This window comes from Dermochelys coriacea, chromosome 10, assembly GCF_009764565.3.
Source record: "Dermochelys coriacea isolate rDerCor1 chromosome 10, rDerCor1.pri.v4, whole genome shotgun sequence".
Lineage (NCBI taxonomy): Eukaryota > Metazoa > Chordata > Testudines > Dermochelyidae > Dermochelys > Dermochelys coriacea.
Genome location: NC_050077.1, coordinates 12,655,988 through 12,672,404, shown reverse-complemented (window position 1 = coordinate 12,672,404; position 16,417 = coordinate 12,655,988). Strand labels below are relative to the sequence as shown.

The 16,417-nt window shown below is 50.0% G+C and overlaps 1 protein-coding gene across 7 annotated transcripts in view; it reads right to left on the bottom strand.

The window, feature by feature from the left end:
* The window catches only part of INTS1 (integrator complex subunit 1), a 40,087-nt gene that overhangs the window by 22,746 nt on the left and 924 nt on the right, over positions 1 to 16,417 (bottom strand). For 5 of the 7 annotated variants that reach the window (XR_006274852.1, XM_043494160.1, XM_038418869.2 and 2 more), the window contains exons 2-24: positions 15,851 to 15,947; positions 15,154 to 15,444; positions 14,179 to 14,375; positions 12,547 to 12,684; positions 11,510 to 11,669; positions 10,941 to 11,046; positions 10,427 to 10,613; positions 10,134 to 10,279; positions 9,683 to 9,824; positions 9,112 to 9,288; positions 8,530 to 8,638; positions 7,769 to 7,889; positions 6,888 to 6,965; positions 6,185 to 6,339; positions 4,817 to 4,913; positions 4,092 to 4,183; positions 3,647 to 3,707; positions 3,032 to 3,229; positions 2,567 to 2,696; positions 2,077 to 2,256; positions 1,839 to 1,988; positions 725 to 904; positions 411 to 515 (exon numbers count right to left, since the gene is read on the bottom strand). Coding sequence is in view for 6 of the 7 variants with exons in the window: in XM_043494160.1 (XP_043350095.1) it covers positions 411 to 515; positions 725 to 904; positions 1,839 to 1,988; positions 2,077 to 2,256; positions 2,567 to 2,696; positions 3,032 to 3,229; positions 3,647 to 3,707; positions 4,092 to 4,183; positions 4,817 to 4,913; positions 6,185 to 6,339; positions 6,888 to 6,965; positions 7,769 to 7,889; positions 8,530 to 8,638; positions 9,112 to 9,288; positions 9,683 to 9,824; positions 10,134 to 10,279; positions 10,427 to 10,613; positions 10,941 to 11,046; positions 11,510 to 11,669; positions 12,547 to 12,684; positions 14,179 to 14,375; positions 15,154 to 15,444; positions 15,851 to 15,908 (3,258 nt within the window). In the remaining variant the exon portion in view is untranslated. Of the gene's footprint in view, positions 1 to 410; positions 516 to 724; positions 905 to 1,838; positions 1,989 to 2,076; positions 2,257 to 2,566; positions 2,697 to 3,031; positions 3,230 to 3,646; positions 3,708 to 4,091; positions 4,184 to 4,816; positions 4,914 to 6,184; positions 6,340 to 6,887; positions 6,966 to 7,768; positions 7,890 to 8,529; positions 8,639 to 9,111; positions 9,289 to 9,682; positions 9,825 to 10,133; positions 10,280 to 10,426; positions 10,614 to 10,940; positions 11,047 to 11,509; positions 11,670 to 12,546; positions 12,685 to 14,178; positions 14,376 to 15,153; positions 15,445 to 15,850; positions 15,950 to 16,417 lie in introns of all 7 variants that reach the window. The other 2 variants (XM_043494159.1, XM_043494158.1) reach the window with 2 other exon arrangements.

The following is a 16,417-nucleotide window of genomic DNA, read 5'->3' as shown; positions in this document are numbered from 1 at the left end:
CCTGATTTGTCATGTTGTTATGCCTCACTCCCAATTTCCCAACATTTATCATATACCTAGGTATTAATGGCAAACACTCTCCAGCTGGGTCCAGAGCCTGCACTCTCTATCAGGGTTGGGATTTTTTTTTTTAAACCTATCTATAGTCTCAAATTCACCATCCTACTGCAGATGGCTATCTCCCTCCCAAATCAGAAAGTCATGTGCAGTCTGACTTCCAACGTGAGACACCTGAAAGAAACAAGACACCCCCACGTGTAGCTTGTAAACTCATTAACAGGTGGTTAGTTTGTACAGCAAGTCTCTGGCTCAATTACAACAGATCTCTAAGTTACGAGCCTGTGGTCATTACAGTGCAGAGAGGTGTGAGATACAGTGTTTCCAGGTGATCCCTCAATCCCTTCTCTTACCAGAGAGAGGTCATTGTGCTGCCCCTGATCCTCTATGGGGGCATGCTGAGATAGGTACACCAAATAAGCACTAATGGTCTGAGGATCGGTCTCCATGTGGATGGCCTGGAACGAGAGGTTTTCCAGTTAGTGATCATTAGACAAGAGCAACAAGCAGTAGCAAGTTAGGGAACATCCCTTATCCCAATGTATACACACATCCCTTTGGTTTAGTTTAGCATCAACAGGGCAGAGGACACTCTGCTTTCGGAGCAGGCCATTCCTATCCCTGCCCCACCTCCCCAACACCTCTAGTTGCTCCCCATCACCTTTACCTGTTGCAAGGCAATGGATGTAGTTGCCCTAACACTGTCAAACAACGGCAGCCTCGGCAGGTCTCTCAGCAGCCACTGGTACCCCTGCAGGAGCTCAGAGTCACCAGAATCTTCCTCCATAGGGTGCTCTTTTTCCTCTCTATCACGCAATCCCCCTTCCGACAGCACCAAGGACAGACCCTGCAGGGAGACGTACAATGGACAAGCCCATGTATATAAAACCACCGCTGGGTCAGCATTTTCATACTGAACCATAAACCAAGAACCCAAAATGGAAACAGAGCTTCAAATTCCATCCACTAACAACCTGAAGGTGACGTGTATGCATCACAGAAAGAAACCTGGACTCTGGGTCACTGGGACTGGCCATTTGTGTTTTAGCAGCAACCAAAAGAACTCTCTACTTAACAGTTACCCTGGGAGAGGTTTCAGACTACTGTACCCAGTCATCACAATCAACACTGAACACAGGAGGAGAGCATCTCTCTACTGCCCTCATGGTACCAAGTATTTTCAGGGAAGTCTGCAGTCAACAGCAGTTTCCCCATTTACATTCTATTGGGAGTACCCCAAGGACAACTGATGATGATTTCCCCAAGAGCCCCAAGATCTATAGTCTGGATTCTGCACACATAGGATCTGCATCTTAATCCCAGCTTAAGTGAACATACTCAAAAGGACATAAAAAGAAAAACCAGCTGCTGAACAGAGGTGGTGTTTTAACAGCAAAGAGCAACAATCAACTTGGTACATTTAGGGAGATCTTGAGGTAGGCTACCCAGCAAGGGTGGCCTCCAATACATATTTACTGTATTATACCTGGACAATCTGCTTGCTTGGAAGGACAGGACTCTGCAGCCCTGCATGAGCAAAGGTGATAGCAAAGCACCAGCGTCATTTATGACATCCACGAAACAGGAGAGAAGAGTTCAAATGGACAAATGAGAATGGAGCAAGGTTCTTGCCTTTAGCTCAAGGGCAGCATGCAGAAAATGAGGAACAGCAGCTCCATTCAAAAGCCCCTCCATGCCCAAGTGCTGTCTGAACCACGTAAGTGAGAGACCCTGCCCATCATTCCTGGAAACCCAAACCAGTTACTGTCTGTTCTTCTTACCTTCATGGCCAGCACTCGGGAGGCCACCTGAGAGGAACTGAGGCGCCGCAGGAAGTAGTCCAACACCTCACATGTGGTCTGCTCATCAGCTCTGGGGCCCAAGAGCAAGTCCTGCAGGCGCCCAAGCAACTGCCTCTGCTTCTGCTGTCTCTGGAAAGAGAAGGTATCCATCCAATGAGATCATATCAGAACCAGGCCACTCAAATACCTGAAGCAACCAACCCAGGAGGCCACTTACCTGACGTTTCTTGGCACGCTGCTCTTTACTTTCTCCCTCCTCCTCTTCCTCGCCTGAGGCAGATTCATCAGCAGCATCGTGCAGCAGGAACTCGCAAAGACATTGCACTGGAAGAACATCCAAGGAGCCCTCACTGGACTGAACCAGGTCTGCTAGCCATGGCATTGATTGGGACGAGGCCTAGGGAACACGACAGATACAATGAGGGGCTGGAAAATCCAGGCGCTCCTGCACGTTTCCCATTGCACTGACTGGTAAACATCTCCCATTGGTTCTCAAGCAGCAGAAGGCAACCCCCACACTCCGGGGGAGAGAAATAAGCCACTTTTCCTTGCACCTGATTCATTCTCCTGCTTTCTATCCCTGCAGGTCCCATAAACCCAGGCTTCAGGCCCCTGCATTACTGGGATACCTCCCTGCAGCAGCTCCCACGCTTCCTCAAAGCTCCAGAGAGGCCAATTCCAGTCTCCCGGATCCTTAGGAAACCCACCTGCCTCTGAATGATGTTGAGGAGAAAGTCTGGGTGACGGCTGCGGCACAGGAGATGTCCTAAGTGGAGGGACTGATTCAGGCTTTTCACCTGCTCCAGGACATGTGGCGGAGGTCTGCGTGGGGGGCCCCTGCCAGAAAAACAAGGAGACCTTACACACAGCTAATCCCACCCTCACAAAGAGACAGGCACGCACTGGGTTACCAGTGCGTAAAAGCCACACGTGTGACAGAAGGGCTAGGAAGCGGACCAAATGGAGAGGGCACATCGCATTTGCCCTGCACGGCCACCGAATCCTCTCTTTCCTTGGCCAGTCACCATTACTCTACCGTCGCCCACCTGAAAGCCTCTGCCTGGAGCTCTCTGCCTCCAAATGAGATCTTCAGCCTTCTTTCTTCCTGTCTGAGGATGCCACTACAAGGGTGGGAACTCCCTGATTGTACCAGAGTGGAGAAGACTACTCACTGGGGGTCCAGACTGGTGAGCTGGGACAGCAAGAGGCTGCTGCTCTCTGTAATAGTCTGCTTCGTAGATGCAGCAGCCAGATGACCCTCAAATGCAAGAATCTCCTGCTTTTCCCGCTGGGATATTTGGAGCTCACGATTAATCATCTCTGTGCGGGTCTCCTCATCCGTCAGAGTGCAGGGGGGATAGGAGTAATTACTGGGAAGAAGAGGCACAAAAGTTATTTGACCTTCTGTGCTATAAATTCTGTGCCGAGCAAAGAGTCAAAATGCCACCATGTTCTTGGTTCAATCAGACAGCATGAAAATACTAATGGGCCTTCCAAATGTGGATGAAAAGCCACGCCCTTTCCAACCAGCCACGTCCCATGCATCCCTTGCTCTCACAGAGCCTGGCTTCACTGCCGATCTGTGACAGCTAAGGGAGGGGTCCTCGCTCTTTCTAGTATCAGCCCAGCTGCTGTCCAGCAGGTTTCACTTCCGTAAGCTTTGTGCCAAACCTCATCTCCCCCACCCCTGAGACAGAGAAAGGAAGAAGTCATCAGGTGCAAACTTGGTTCAGAAATCCATTCTCTTCAGGAGTGAGATGAAACTGAAAGAGCTAAACACCACTCACTTAGTCATGACCATTTCCATGAGCATCTTTAGTGTGGGATACTCCTCCCAGGCAGCCAACCCTGCAACCCAGGAGAAAAGGGCAGTCAGGGGATTAGACACCCAGTCAGGATATTTGTGTGTGCACAGAGCATACCACACTCCTGTCCCATCCCCACAGAGTGCAAGCACTCATTCCCTCACACACACACAAACAGAACAGGCACTCGCAACTAATTCCCCTGCTCACACTATGCTCTACTTACCACCTGATCCAAATTCCTTCTAGACCCCCAACCTACAGAACTCTGCTTACGCAGTGCATAAGCATCAGTGTGGAGTCATGCAACAACAAAATCTAGCCCATCCTCATGTGCATCTACAGCTGAGACAGTAGGAGTCAGCAGAGCCCCCTCCTGTGATACATTCCAGCTGTGCTGGTACTTGGAGAAGTGCTCATAACTCACCAATGTTTTCAGGGTTGAATGCGGCCACTACCAGGAGGAGAGGCCAAGCCTTCCAGTAGAGGGTAGAGATGGCTAGATTTGGAGGCTGATACCTGAAAAACCCATTGGCAGAACCAAGTTATTTGTATTCAGAGTTGTCTGTTCTAACCACTAGACCAGAGGTTCTCAACTTATTACACATTGTGGGTCGCAATGTGTTACCTGAGCCGCAGGGGCCGGCCGCCCTGACACCGACCCTGCTGGGTGGCGGGTCAGCCAGGAACCTGGTGGACCCCTGCACATGGGTGGGCCTTTAGCACACAGCTGAGCTGGGCCACAGTTGTGGTAATTGGGCCGCATGCGGCCTGTGGGTTGAGAACTGCTGCACTAGACACATTGCTTCTCTACTTAGTTTTTTGTTGTTCACATTCAGCATTGTTAGAGTCCTGCAGATATATCAGGTGAATACCTTACTCAAGTGAGTGGGCACAGAGACCTGGAAGGATCAGCAGAAAATACCCACACAGGCATAAATTTCAGAGCTTCTCCACAGGGAAATTCCGACCAAGTCCAGTCACTGGGAATCAGCTGCAGGGTACAGAGCCCACCCACTGCTCCCAAGAAATTCCCACCAGATCAAGACATTATTACAAGCTTACTCTACGGAAGGGTTCCAGTACTCTTGGAAACAAGGTGAACAGGGGCTAGAACTTTGCAACTACGAGTTTTGCAATTACAAGCCTTACCCTGGGGGCAGCTGGATGTTCTCCGGATGATGATAAGTACACAGATTTAAGACTGCATCAATCAGTTGGATTCTCTCCACCCTCAGGACCTCTACATCTAAAGTGGGAAGAGAACGAACAGGTTATAGACATGGGTACTTGGCTGATAGTTCTTAAGCAAACATGCTAATATGCTGTACTGAAAGGCTAACTTCAGATGATTCTACTGTCACAGGCTTTGATTGTATCATATGGGTTTGGGAACAATCAAGATCAGGAGCAACTCTATAATTAAATATATATTGAGTTTTTCAGCTAAAGATGGGTTTTAAGTTCTTTGATTAGGGAAAACATTTTTCAAACTTAACAAGCACTACACTATTTACTTCTACGGAACAGGTTTAGAAAAAAATTAGCAGTAAATCCACTCACTAGTTTAGGAGTTCAGAGAAGTGAAAAATGCCCTTTTTCAGTCCAAGTCTGCTGTCTAACCTTTCGGGGCCCCTCTAACTTACAAACAATCGTTTCAACACTTGAAATGATGCAGCATTTAGAGCATTAATACTTTGTGATAGATTCACCAATGAAAATGTGGTCAAACAAAGTCTAGTTTTTTCACTTTTTAGACTTTTGTGTTTACTGCCCAATCTCCAGTGTATGCTATGTGCTTTAGAGACGTGCTTTGACACCACCTTGAATTCTGCCCCAGACACACTTACAAACGTTCAACACATACAGATCAAATCATATGGTTATATTCATCTGGGTGACAGTCACACTGACAGACTTCATAACTACATCTGGTTGGCCAGGTGATTTGTGAAAGTGATCTGTCACAAGTCAATATTGAATATGAGCTATAAGGCCAAAAGAATACTTTAGTAAATCACCTTGACTTTTTTTTTTTTTTTAGGGCTTAGAATATTTTTAAATTGACTTTTATGCTCTAAATAACAGTTAAATTACTGGCTGTAAAAACATTAGTTTTCTCTGGGTAACAACAATCGCACTACTTAGCCCATATACAGCCAGTAATAAGCAAATAATAACCCACTGTGCAGGGGTGTTTAGCTTCATTTTGCAGACGGAGAATAGTGCAGGGAGGTGAGTGACTTGCCCAAAGACAGAGAGAGAGCCAGTGGCAGAAAGTTTCTGGCTCCTAGTCGTGTGCTTCAACAACTAAATCAAAACGCTCTTCCCAAGTCTAATGCAGATGCACTTACTATCTGCTCCAACCATTCTGGAGGTAGATCAGGGGAGCAGTGACACATGTGCACTGGAGACTCTCTTAGACCCACGTGGAGCAGGGACAGGAGTGCGACAGGCTGCCCATTCTCAATAGGGCGGGAACCGCTACGTCACCAAACCATTTTCGCACAGCATTCTTACCGTCTGCTTGCACAGCCGCCGCCCGTTTCACCAAGTGGTCAGCAAGCTCCATGGCGTCAGCAGGGCCGAGGGGTGACCGGGACAAGCCAATGACAAGGATCCGCATGAGCGTGTCTTCAAGGATAGGCACCTCAGAGCAGAGGCGCAGGAAGAAGCTGGGAATGAGAAATAAAGAGAAGGCAGTGACCCACTGCCCAAAGAACCTTCCCTGATCACAGCCTGGGGCTGGGCTCGCATTGCTTGGACGTGGAACCAGCATGAGCAGAGAAGAGCCACGGCAGCCCATGTTAACACCAAGGAAAATGCCCGCAATCCCTAGCTTAGTCACATATGAGAACAAGCCCCCTTCCAGAACACGGCTTAGTTTGCCTCCTGCAATTGAACTTTACAGACTCAGGTGGGCAGGCTTCAGCTCCCCAGCACCACATGCAATGCAGGGCCATTCTCCCTGCAGTCACAGCATCAACTGGTGTGGGGATGGGGGGAGGAGGAAAAGGGACAGGTGGAGACTGGAGAAACCCCATCTTCTGAGAATTCCAACAGGGATAATGAACACCTCAGCAGAGCAGAGGTCTCCAAGCAGAGGTATAAAACATCCTTATGGAGAGCTTAGTTAAGCACCAGAAATGTCTGATTTCTCCTCTTCTTGCTTCCACAGCTCTGCCCATGGAAACCCAATTGCAAACGAGGTGCATACACTTACTTGCGGTCACTCTCAGGGGGCCAGTTGTCCCATTTATAGTAGGTCTCTGGCTGTTCTGTGAACAGCACCTTGTGAAGACTGCAGAGAGAAACAATAATAAACTCTCAACTCTTGTTGAAACCCAGTGTATCTTTCCCCAGTGTGTAAAATTGAGAGGTGGTGGATGGAGAGCCGTAGAGACTGCAGCACAATACAATCCACAGAAGAATATATCATACCGGCGAGCCTCCCCACAGTGCTAACACGTCCCAATCCTACCCAGAAGGACTCCCTCCTCAGACAAGACTAACCAGGGGAACAGTTAGTACCAATGGCAATGGCGATGGGTGGTGCGATATGCAGTACTTCCAAGGAGACTCCAATAGCCATTAGGTAGGAACAGATTTCAGTTATTAACGACTTCAGCTGATCTGATTGATCTTTTGGTCCCATTACCAATGCCTCAAACCATCTAATCCCCTGTAGTATACTCTTGCCTCCAAGGGCAGAAAGTCTCAGAGACAGGTCTCCACTCTGTACAAGAACTTCCCTATCTAGGGACCTTTCCCTCCATTATCAGATCAGATCAAAACACAGGTCCAAAGGGGCTGTTTCCTTGACAGCATAATTGGAATGGAAATACTGTGGAAATCCTATCAGAAGCCTTTAGCATTAAAGTTTGTACAGAAGTGCACATGAAATCCTGAAGGAAAAGCAAATCCATCTCCCTACCACTAGGGCAGAGCATTCCTGCTACTTGGCTGCTGTGGAGGAGACACTCCAGTTGCTCTCATGGGCACACGCACCGTCTCTACGAAGCATGTTTAGTAGAGTCAGTGATGTGACTGGGGGGGTTTCCAGAGCAGGTTTGCTAGGAACCGCTCCATTCAACAACCTCATACCAGTGCACGTAGTCCTTCGGAGCCAGCTTGCTGATAGATGGAACCACTGTGTGGAGCCACCAGACAGCATCTCGCTGGATGGCGGCAATCTGGTTCTGGAAGGAACGCAGCACCTCCAAGTCTGAAACAGACATACCCTCAGGTCAGGAACTAGGCATGTATTTCACAGACGGCTCCAGGGAATCAGCGGTGAATAACCGAGAGAGGCCCAGCACACTAGACCAGCTAACCATCAGCACCCACCACTACTAACAGCACACACATTTGGTAGCAGAGGGGGATTTCTGGTACCACCCTTGGGAACTAGAATAAACCCAGGGACATTTTAGCAGAAATGCAAGGCTAAGACAAGGACATGCACAGGCAGCAGCTTTCCTGTTAGCCCAAATAGTTGGCTCTCAGGTATTTTATAATTTTCATAGCTGCTCCATCATACAAAAGCCAGGTTTCTGAACTGTCCCCACCACGCCAACTCAGTCCCCCTTTTCTCCTCCTAGTACATGTCTCCCAGTCACTGTTTTCTATGGCTATTACAAGCACCTCTGCTCTGAGTGATTCCCAATGTTGACTGTGCATCCAGCTGGTAGATTTACTAAGATGTGGCCCTTCACACCCCAACTCCACCAGCCAGAATTCTAGGGGTCCTCTCCTACACCCAGCCTCACTACTCCCAGCTGCAATGTTCCCCCATTGCCAGCACTTCTGGACATTCTCTATCCCACATGTCCGATGTTCAAAGGAATCCAGGTTAGGAGGCTTACTCTTTTTCTCTCCTTTGTCCCATGCAATCCCAGCCTCCTTCACCTGAGCCGTGATGCCGAGCATCATGGAGACAGCCAGCAGGTCAGTTATGTGGATGACAAACCGCTCCTAAAAACAGATCACGACGGTTGATATCCCAGCTGCATCTGGAGGATGAGTGCCCATCAGCCAAAGGTGCACCCACTGCCAGAGATGCCTGTAAAATCATGCAGGGTGGAGAGGCAACGCAGGGGTGCCAATGAGGGGATATTGGGATAGGAGACAGGAAGGAGGGTTCATAAGTCCAAACAGTGTGGAGAGGAAAGAGGGACTGGAACGTGGTCACTAAACTGCAAGGAGCCATAGCCAAGCCATACAGACAAGGAGAAAAGGGGACGAAGCATGTCCACCTGAGCAATGTCATGGGGCAAATAAGCAGGAAAAGACAGCAGGTAAGCCACGTAGAATTGAAGGGAGAGCAAGAGAGCACTGCATGGAGCGGTCAAGCCATCAGAGAAGGGAGAACGCCACAGAGTCCCTCAGGACACTAGCTGGAGTGCTGGGATGAGAAGCAGAGGTGGTATGACAAGATGAGGTGGTACCTTGAATTCCATGTCTGTATACTGGGCCTCCTTCCGCTCCTGCATGAGCCCCAAGCAGAAAGCCTGGAAGTTGATCTCATGTTTTGTCTGTTTGATGATCTCTCGCAGCAGTGCTCGCGAGGCCCGCAGGTAATCATCCTTATTAGTCAGCAAATCCTGGAACACCATCGCCAGGAACTGAGGCCACAAAAGAGAAGCCCTTTAGCGCCCAATATCCAGCAACAACATCCATGAACAGAGACTAGACACACTGAGTCCCTGCTGGTGTTTTCGCCGCACCAGGGCCTGAATGAATTCACTGGGAAGCTCTAATGGGAGAGCCACAGTCAGGGCGGTTTCTCCTGAAGACGACAGCACCACTAATTACAAAGACACATACCCAAAGCGTTTGGGAGTCCGACACTGCCTGTACACATTTGTTTCAGACAAACACTGTACACAGATTTCCAAATCAAAGGAAATACCTGTGCAGTTGGGGAGACTCCATTAAAATAAAGATCCAGTTTTAGCCACTCTCCCCCTCAGGTACGTACTGATCACACACACACACCTGTAAGGCTACTGTCCCTACCTTTGGTGCTAGCTCGGAGCTGTGCTGTAGCACTGTGTAGAGAATCTGCATGTTGTTGGGGTTTCTTGCATTTGAAAGTTCATTGAAAATCACAAACTTGACCATGGTGCCCAGGTTGTCCCTGTGAGCATTCAGCAGCTCTCTGCAAGGGGAATCCAGAATTAGCAGAGCATCCCATGGACCGGGGATTTCTTACTATTGGGCATACAGTTCTAGTCTCTCAGCTCACATAACAAACACAGCGTGACAAGAAGGGAAGACACCACGTTCTCCAGCAGAGAGAAAGGACTGTCTGCCAATCAATCACTCAGTATCAACATGTCCTCAAGAGAGGATTCTAAGAGACTGCATTCAATCAGCCCTCCCTTCCAGTTCTTTAAACAGAGGCTGGGCCCCTTTGCAAACATTGTACTGCATTCAGACTGTCACACGCTCCTAAAAACTTGCTTACCTGACACACAGCATGTAGTGGTTGAGAAGGACTTTGGGTTTGAGACGGATTTTGATAAGGTTGGAAATGACTTCCATGTCCTCAGAGCCATGTGTGTTGCAGTTCATACAGACTGACATTAGCAAGTCCTGGGCTGGTCTGGTCAGCTATATAATAATACCAAAAAGAGTCAACAACCAACCGCTATCACTCACAAAGTCAGAAATTCCTGGTCCTACTGGCCTGGCCTCCAGACTAGTTACAGTGTAATTACAGCCTCAATGGTCAGGAGAAAATGCCACCAACACTCTTACCTTTGGGTTCTGCAACCACATCTCAAGCCTCTGAACAGCCATCAGCCGGACCTCTTTATAGCCACAAGTAGCCGTCAGCAGTCGAAGGAGGTTCCTGGAGACGTTATCCATTGGCTGGCGCCGGTTGAGCTGGTCCCGTAGCATGTCCAAGACATACTCTTCCACACACTCTGCGAGGTCTTCGTATCTGAGGCACAATAATCCCACATTTGCTCAGGTCCAGACTCTTCCTTTACCTAGTATCTGCTGAAACACCTCCCGCACATAACCAAGACCTGGAAAGCACGGGCCACTCAACAGCACGGAAAACAAAACACTCTGGTATCCAGGAGTCGGCACAAACCATTCCAACGTCACTGGGCAATATCTGGGGGAGACCCTGTTTTTAAGGTGTGCCACAGGAGAGCTGGTTGGGGGATGCTCCCTTTGCAAGAGTGGTTTCTGGATTAGGAGTCCGCACACAGAGCTGCAATGCCAAAAGGCTCTGTGATTGGGGAGGGAAGGGGCACTGTACCTGGGCATAAGCTGTCCCTCCTGCTCTGGACTCATCTTCTCCTCTGCAATCAGCAGCTCACTCTGGCTATCTTCCTCCTCTGCCATGGCAGGGTGGGGGCTACTCCCTACAGACAGATGAACACACAATCATGAATGGACGTAACAACGCCTCAGCAACACCCTTTCCAAAAGACCTTTCACTAGCACTGAGGGATTCCGCTTCACGTAGCTCCCTCCAACAGCCTCTCCCCAGAAGTCCTCTTACCAGCGCCCCTGCACTGGTGTTCAGCCACACCTTGTCACTGCTTTCCCCAGTCTTCTAATTACTGCAACACACTGGAAGATCCACCTAGAGGAGCACTCAAATCCCATCCATTTCCTCCCCAAAAGTGACCTTCAGCCCCAGTGGTCCTTGCATCTCTCAAGGGGAGAAGTGGGTACTAGAGAGCAATGAGAGGTGCCCCAATCTCACCAAATAGAAGCATGCTGCCCAATCCACATAAGCCTTAACTGGGATCTCCTCTGATGAGCTGTTACTAGACCATCAGGCTAAAAATATCTCTAGGCTCTTCTCGACCACCTCCTTACCTGCACTAAGATCACCTCCACTGCGGCCAACTTCCCCATGCAACAGCATGCTCTTTGGGGGCATCTTTGTACTGAAGGCTGTCTGGATGTTATCCACAAATGTCTTGCAGTGAGGGCTGTCCACCCAGATGCGCTCTCCAAGCGAGTCCTCAATGTAAACCTGCCAGGGGGCAAGAAGCATAATATAAATGGGAGCAATGCTGACATTTATCCATCTTCAGTACTTACGTGGCCCAATCACCGAGATACGTGCGTGCCTCACAATCTTCACGTATTTATCCTCCCCACAGCCTTGTGACATAGGGCAGGGCTATTATCCCTGTTGCACGATGGGGAATTGAGGCCCAGAGACACTCGCCCAAGATCACACAGGGAACTGAGAGGACAGGGAACTGAATCCAGGTATCCCAAACCCCAGGCTAGTATCCTAACAACTGGGAAATCCTTCTTCCCCTAAACTATGTGTCTCCCCGCTTTCATAGCTAGTTCACATCAAAATATTTAAGTCAGCTACTGCTGCTGAACTAACGGACCTGGCTCTGTAGCTCTAGCAGCAAGAATCTCGTGCTTTTATACCCAGAGATCATGGGTTCAAGCCCCATGGACAAACCAGCCAGGAACACCACTGCACAAGGATGAGCTAACAGGGGAGGCAGTATATCTCAGAAGGGAGAATAGGAAGGCTAGAGAGAGGCAGGGGAGGAGCAGTGTTGCAATGTTGAATGAAAACCTAACCGCAGACCTTTGTTTGAGAAACATGGACTTCATCTCTCACAATCTCCCAACGCAGCCACCGGTCCTGTTGCATATCTGCCCCTACCTCAGACAGTGACCTCTTTTTTTCCATCTCCCCACAGCAATGATCCACTCTCTCCTCTACAGTATCACATGGTAGCAGCAACAAGCCCTCTGCTCCTCTCCAATGTCACCCTGCCCTCCCCACATGGTGACAAGCACAATGACATTGGCCAGCTCCTCTTGCCCCGCCCACCATGGCATCACCCAGTGGGAGTATTCTCCCCTCAGATACCATGTACCTTGACAAAGATCTCCGGCCAGTTCTCGTCCTCCTCGTAAGCCGCCATAAGAAGGTTACAGGCCAAGACGGACACCAGGCTGTTCCCTTTGGCTTTGAAGTTGATGGAGGCATCTCGCCGGAGGAGGCTACACAGTGCCTGGAAGATGTCAAACAAGAATCAATCCCTCAAAAGATAAAAACAAGGGAACACCTGTGGGTGACACTACAATGTTCCATAATATTTGGGAGTTGTATAGTCGAAACCTGAAAAGAACTTTAGGCCACTGCCTCTGTATTAGTCAGTGACTACTTCTCCTGCAGTAAACTAAGTGGGGGGAGTTGTGACATCCTGGCACCCCTTTATTCACCACTGTCCTACAATTAGGTTATGTTTAGTACAAAGTATGTCTTGTTAGGTATCATTCTAAAAGTATTGATCTGGTAGAAATAAATGTCTTGTTGGATTTGTGTAAAGATACGAAGTTTGGATACGTATGTGCTACTGAAATATGTTGCAAGGTTGAGAACACCCACAAGCAGCCTTTCAGGTAGATCCATAGAAAGTTCAAACAATGTTAATGGCTTATTGAGGAAATGCACACAAGCACAAGGATTACCCCAGGAACTGTGTACCATACAAACCTCTCAGAGATAGCACTACACAATGGGAACTGTTTGACCCAGGTCACAGCAAAAGTGCTTTCCAGCAAATTGGAAGAAGATATAAAAGGGGGAAATGACATCATGACTGCACCTCACCCTCCCTACAATAACACACCTGAAAGTACCGGAGGAAAAGGACTGAACTGCAGGGGGAAGTGCTGGTCCCAGACTAAAGGGATTTCTAGCCTGTGTATGGAAACTTGGTGGACTGCTTGTATCATCAGCCAGGATGAGATATTACTGATTCAGACCCTATCTAATACCATACACTTAGTTTGCACTTTGTTTTATTTCTTATGGTAATCTACTTTGATCTGTTTGCTCTCATTTATAATCACTTAAAAGCTATCCTTCTGTAGTTAATAAATCTATTTTATATTTACTTAAAACGCTATGTATTGTTTGAAAGAGAATAAATCTCAGCTCATGAACGAGAGTTGGTGCATGTCCACTTTCCTTTGTAGAAGTGGTGGACTGAGTTATAAATTTATACTGGTTGGGTTTTGACCAGGGCAGGATGGTATAGCTCTGGGGTCTTAGCCTGGGGAGCTGTGAGTATTTTGGCTGTAGCCTCTCTATTGTGGGTTCATGAGTGGCTGACCAGAGCATTCATGAACACAGAGGGGTGTGGTCCCTGCCTGTGGAGGTTGGTGTGAGTGTAAACTTGGAGGGCTTTGCAGCTTGTCACGATGTCACAGTTCAAGAGGGAACCTAGATTGGTGAGACAGAGGGCTCATCTGTACCTCAGTTCTTGGTGGCATCCCCCAGACACAGTAAAGAGCTGAGAGAAGGAACACACAGAGCAACCCACCACATAGTTCACAGTTACAGTTGTATTCATTCAGTCCAATTCTTGGCACCAGGGCAAATGCCACTGTGTTAAGAGGCTGCAATGCCAATCCAGGGGAGTCCACTGTGTTCTGAAGTTGTCAGCATAGTGAGGTGACATCGCATCACACTTGTTAATCAAAACAAACACAGCTCTCACCTCAATAACCCCCTCAGTGGCAAATATATTGGGTTTGATTTTTGCCAGATACATCAGACTCAAGTACAACGTGGGGTCAGGCTTGGCTCTGTTCATTTTCAGCTGCTTCGCAGCTCCACACAGCACCCCCTCAATGCGGTCATCATTGCCCTCTGCCTCAGCTGCTTCAATCTCATCCACCAACACTGTGGGGACAACTGCAATCACAGACAAATAGCTGTCAATACTGATCCCCATGCAGTAAAGACATGTCCTGGGAGACTTGAACAGAGTGGAATGGCACCCTGGTTGCTTTTCCCCACCCATGCAAGCTCTGCTGAAGACTCCTGTTCCCTTTTGCTTGTATTCCTTGATCTCTCTCACTTTGTCTCTCTTTCTGCTAGGATTTAACCCCACTATTGTATCGAACACCAGGGAGCAGAAAGACCTTCTGCAAAAAGACATGCAACATACAGGCCCCCAGAGATTTCATTAAAGTGCACAGTTGCCCCCCCAACACGTTAGTTACACAACAAAGAGCTATAACATGGGGTCAATGACTTCCCAAGGAAGAGACTTTTCCAGTGCTGGTATTGGACATCCACCTGAACTGAAAAACTAGATGGAGCAGTAGATATAAAAAGAGGGAGGGGAAAGAAGCAGGGCCAAAAGCAAAACACTATGCCCAGATGGGGGAAGGATGAGAGAGAGTTCAGGAGAAGGAATCCCACCCGGCACTACAATGTCAGGGCGGGAAGCCTGCAGAGAAAGTGTGCCTGCTTTGCACTGAACACAGGAGGATGTTAGCGTTACACTCCCCATGAGCCTTATGCCAACAGTGGCATCACTGGGGAAGCACATGGAATTCCCCAAGCACCAGCATACAGACCCCAAAAGGCTCCTCAGCTCAAATACTGCGTAGAAGAGCAGGACGTGACTATACTCCCTGTCTCACAATCACACAACTCCCGAGCAAAAACCAGAAAGTTGCTTTACCTTCAATTGGAATCACAGACGGTTCCTTTATTGAGGGTGAAATGGCCCGTTTCTCAGCCACTGCAGCCTCTGCCAGACGTCCTAGGGCACTCAGGGGAGGCGTGGAGCAGAGTTTGGGGCGTTTGGTCAATCCCGTCAGGCTGGATGCACTAGATAAAGCAGCAGACCCCTCCCGTTTACGCTCAGAGGGCAATCCAGCTGGAGCTGGTTTAAGCAGTGTGACAGCAGCTTTAGAGTCATTGGCCTGGCCTTTCGACCCCAAGGCGATAAAATCTCCCGGGGGAGGATGAGCTACGAAAGGAAAACAGAGATGAGACCACAAAGTCAGGAGTCCCTATCCCCTCCTTTGAGCCACAAACCCACCCAGTGCCCTGTGCACCCCAGGCCTCAGGACAAAGCAATGCAGAGGCAAACCCAAGGCAGATTTAACTGGAGGCTGGCACGAGGGGCAGGGCTCACAAGCAGCTGCTAGCCCTACCGGGAGGCCTGGGCGATAGGCATCAACAGCCCCACTGAGCACCAGCCACCTAGCTGGGCTCGAGGAACTATAAGAGCCTCCCCTTCTCCCTCCTACGCTAGTGGCCAGTGGCCCTGCTCAACCCAGACTGCCCTGATGGGACCCACCATACTAGGACCCCGGGGCTCCTCTGGGAGCAAGGCCTGCCCAACCCCTCCGCTGATAGAGGCTGGGACTCACCTGAGGGCTTGGGCACCGCGCTGGGACGGCGAACCGTGGCCGGCTTCGGACGATTCATGCTGCCGGGGCCTCAGCGCCACAGCGTCTCCTACAGGGTCTGGGAATGGAGACACGGGACGGGTGAAGGACGAGACCATGGCTGATAAAACCGCCCCCCTCCCCCCGCTACTCACCCAGCCCCCCCGGTGACCCCGGCCCCTCCCCCCGCTACGCACCCAGCCCCCCCGGAGACCCCGGCCCCTCCCCCCCGCTACGCACCCAGCCCCCCCCGGAGACCCCGGCCCCTCCCCCCGCTACGCACCCAGCCCCCCCCCCGGAGACCCCGGCCCCTCCCCCCGCTACGCACCCAGCCCCCCCGGTGACCCCGGCCCCTCCCCCCGCTACGCACCCAGCCCCCCCCCGGAGACCCCGGCCCCTCCCCCCCGCTACGCACCCAGCCCCCCCCCGGAGACCCCGGCCCCTCCCCCCCGCTACTCACCCAGCCCCCCCCCCCGGAGACCCCGGCCCCTCCCCCCCGCTACGCACCCAGCCCCCCCCGGAGACCCCGGCCCCTCCCCCCCGCTACGC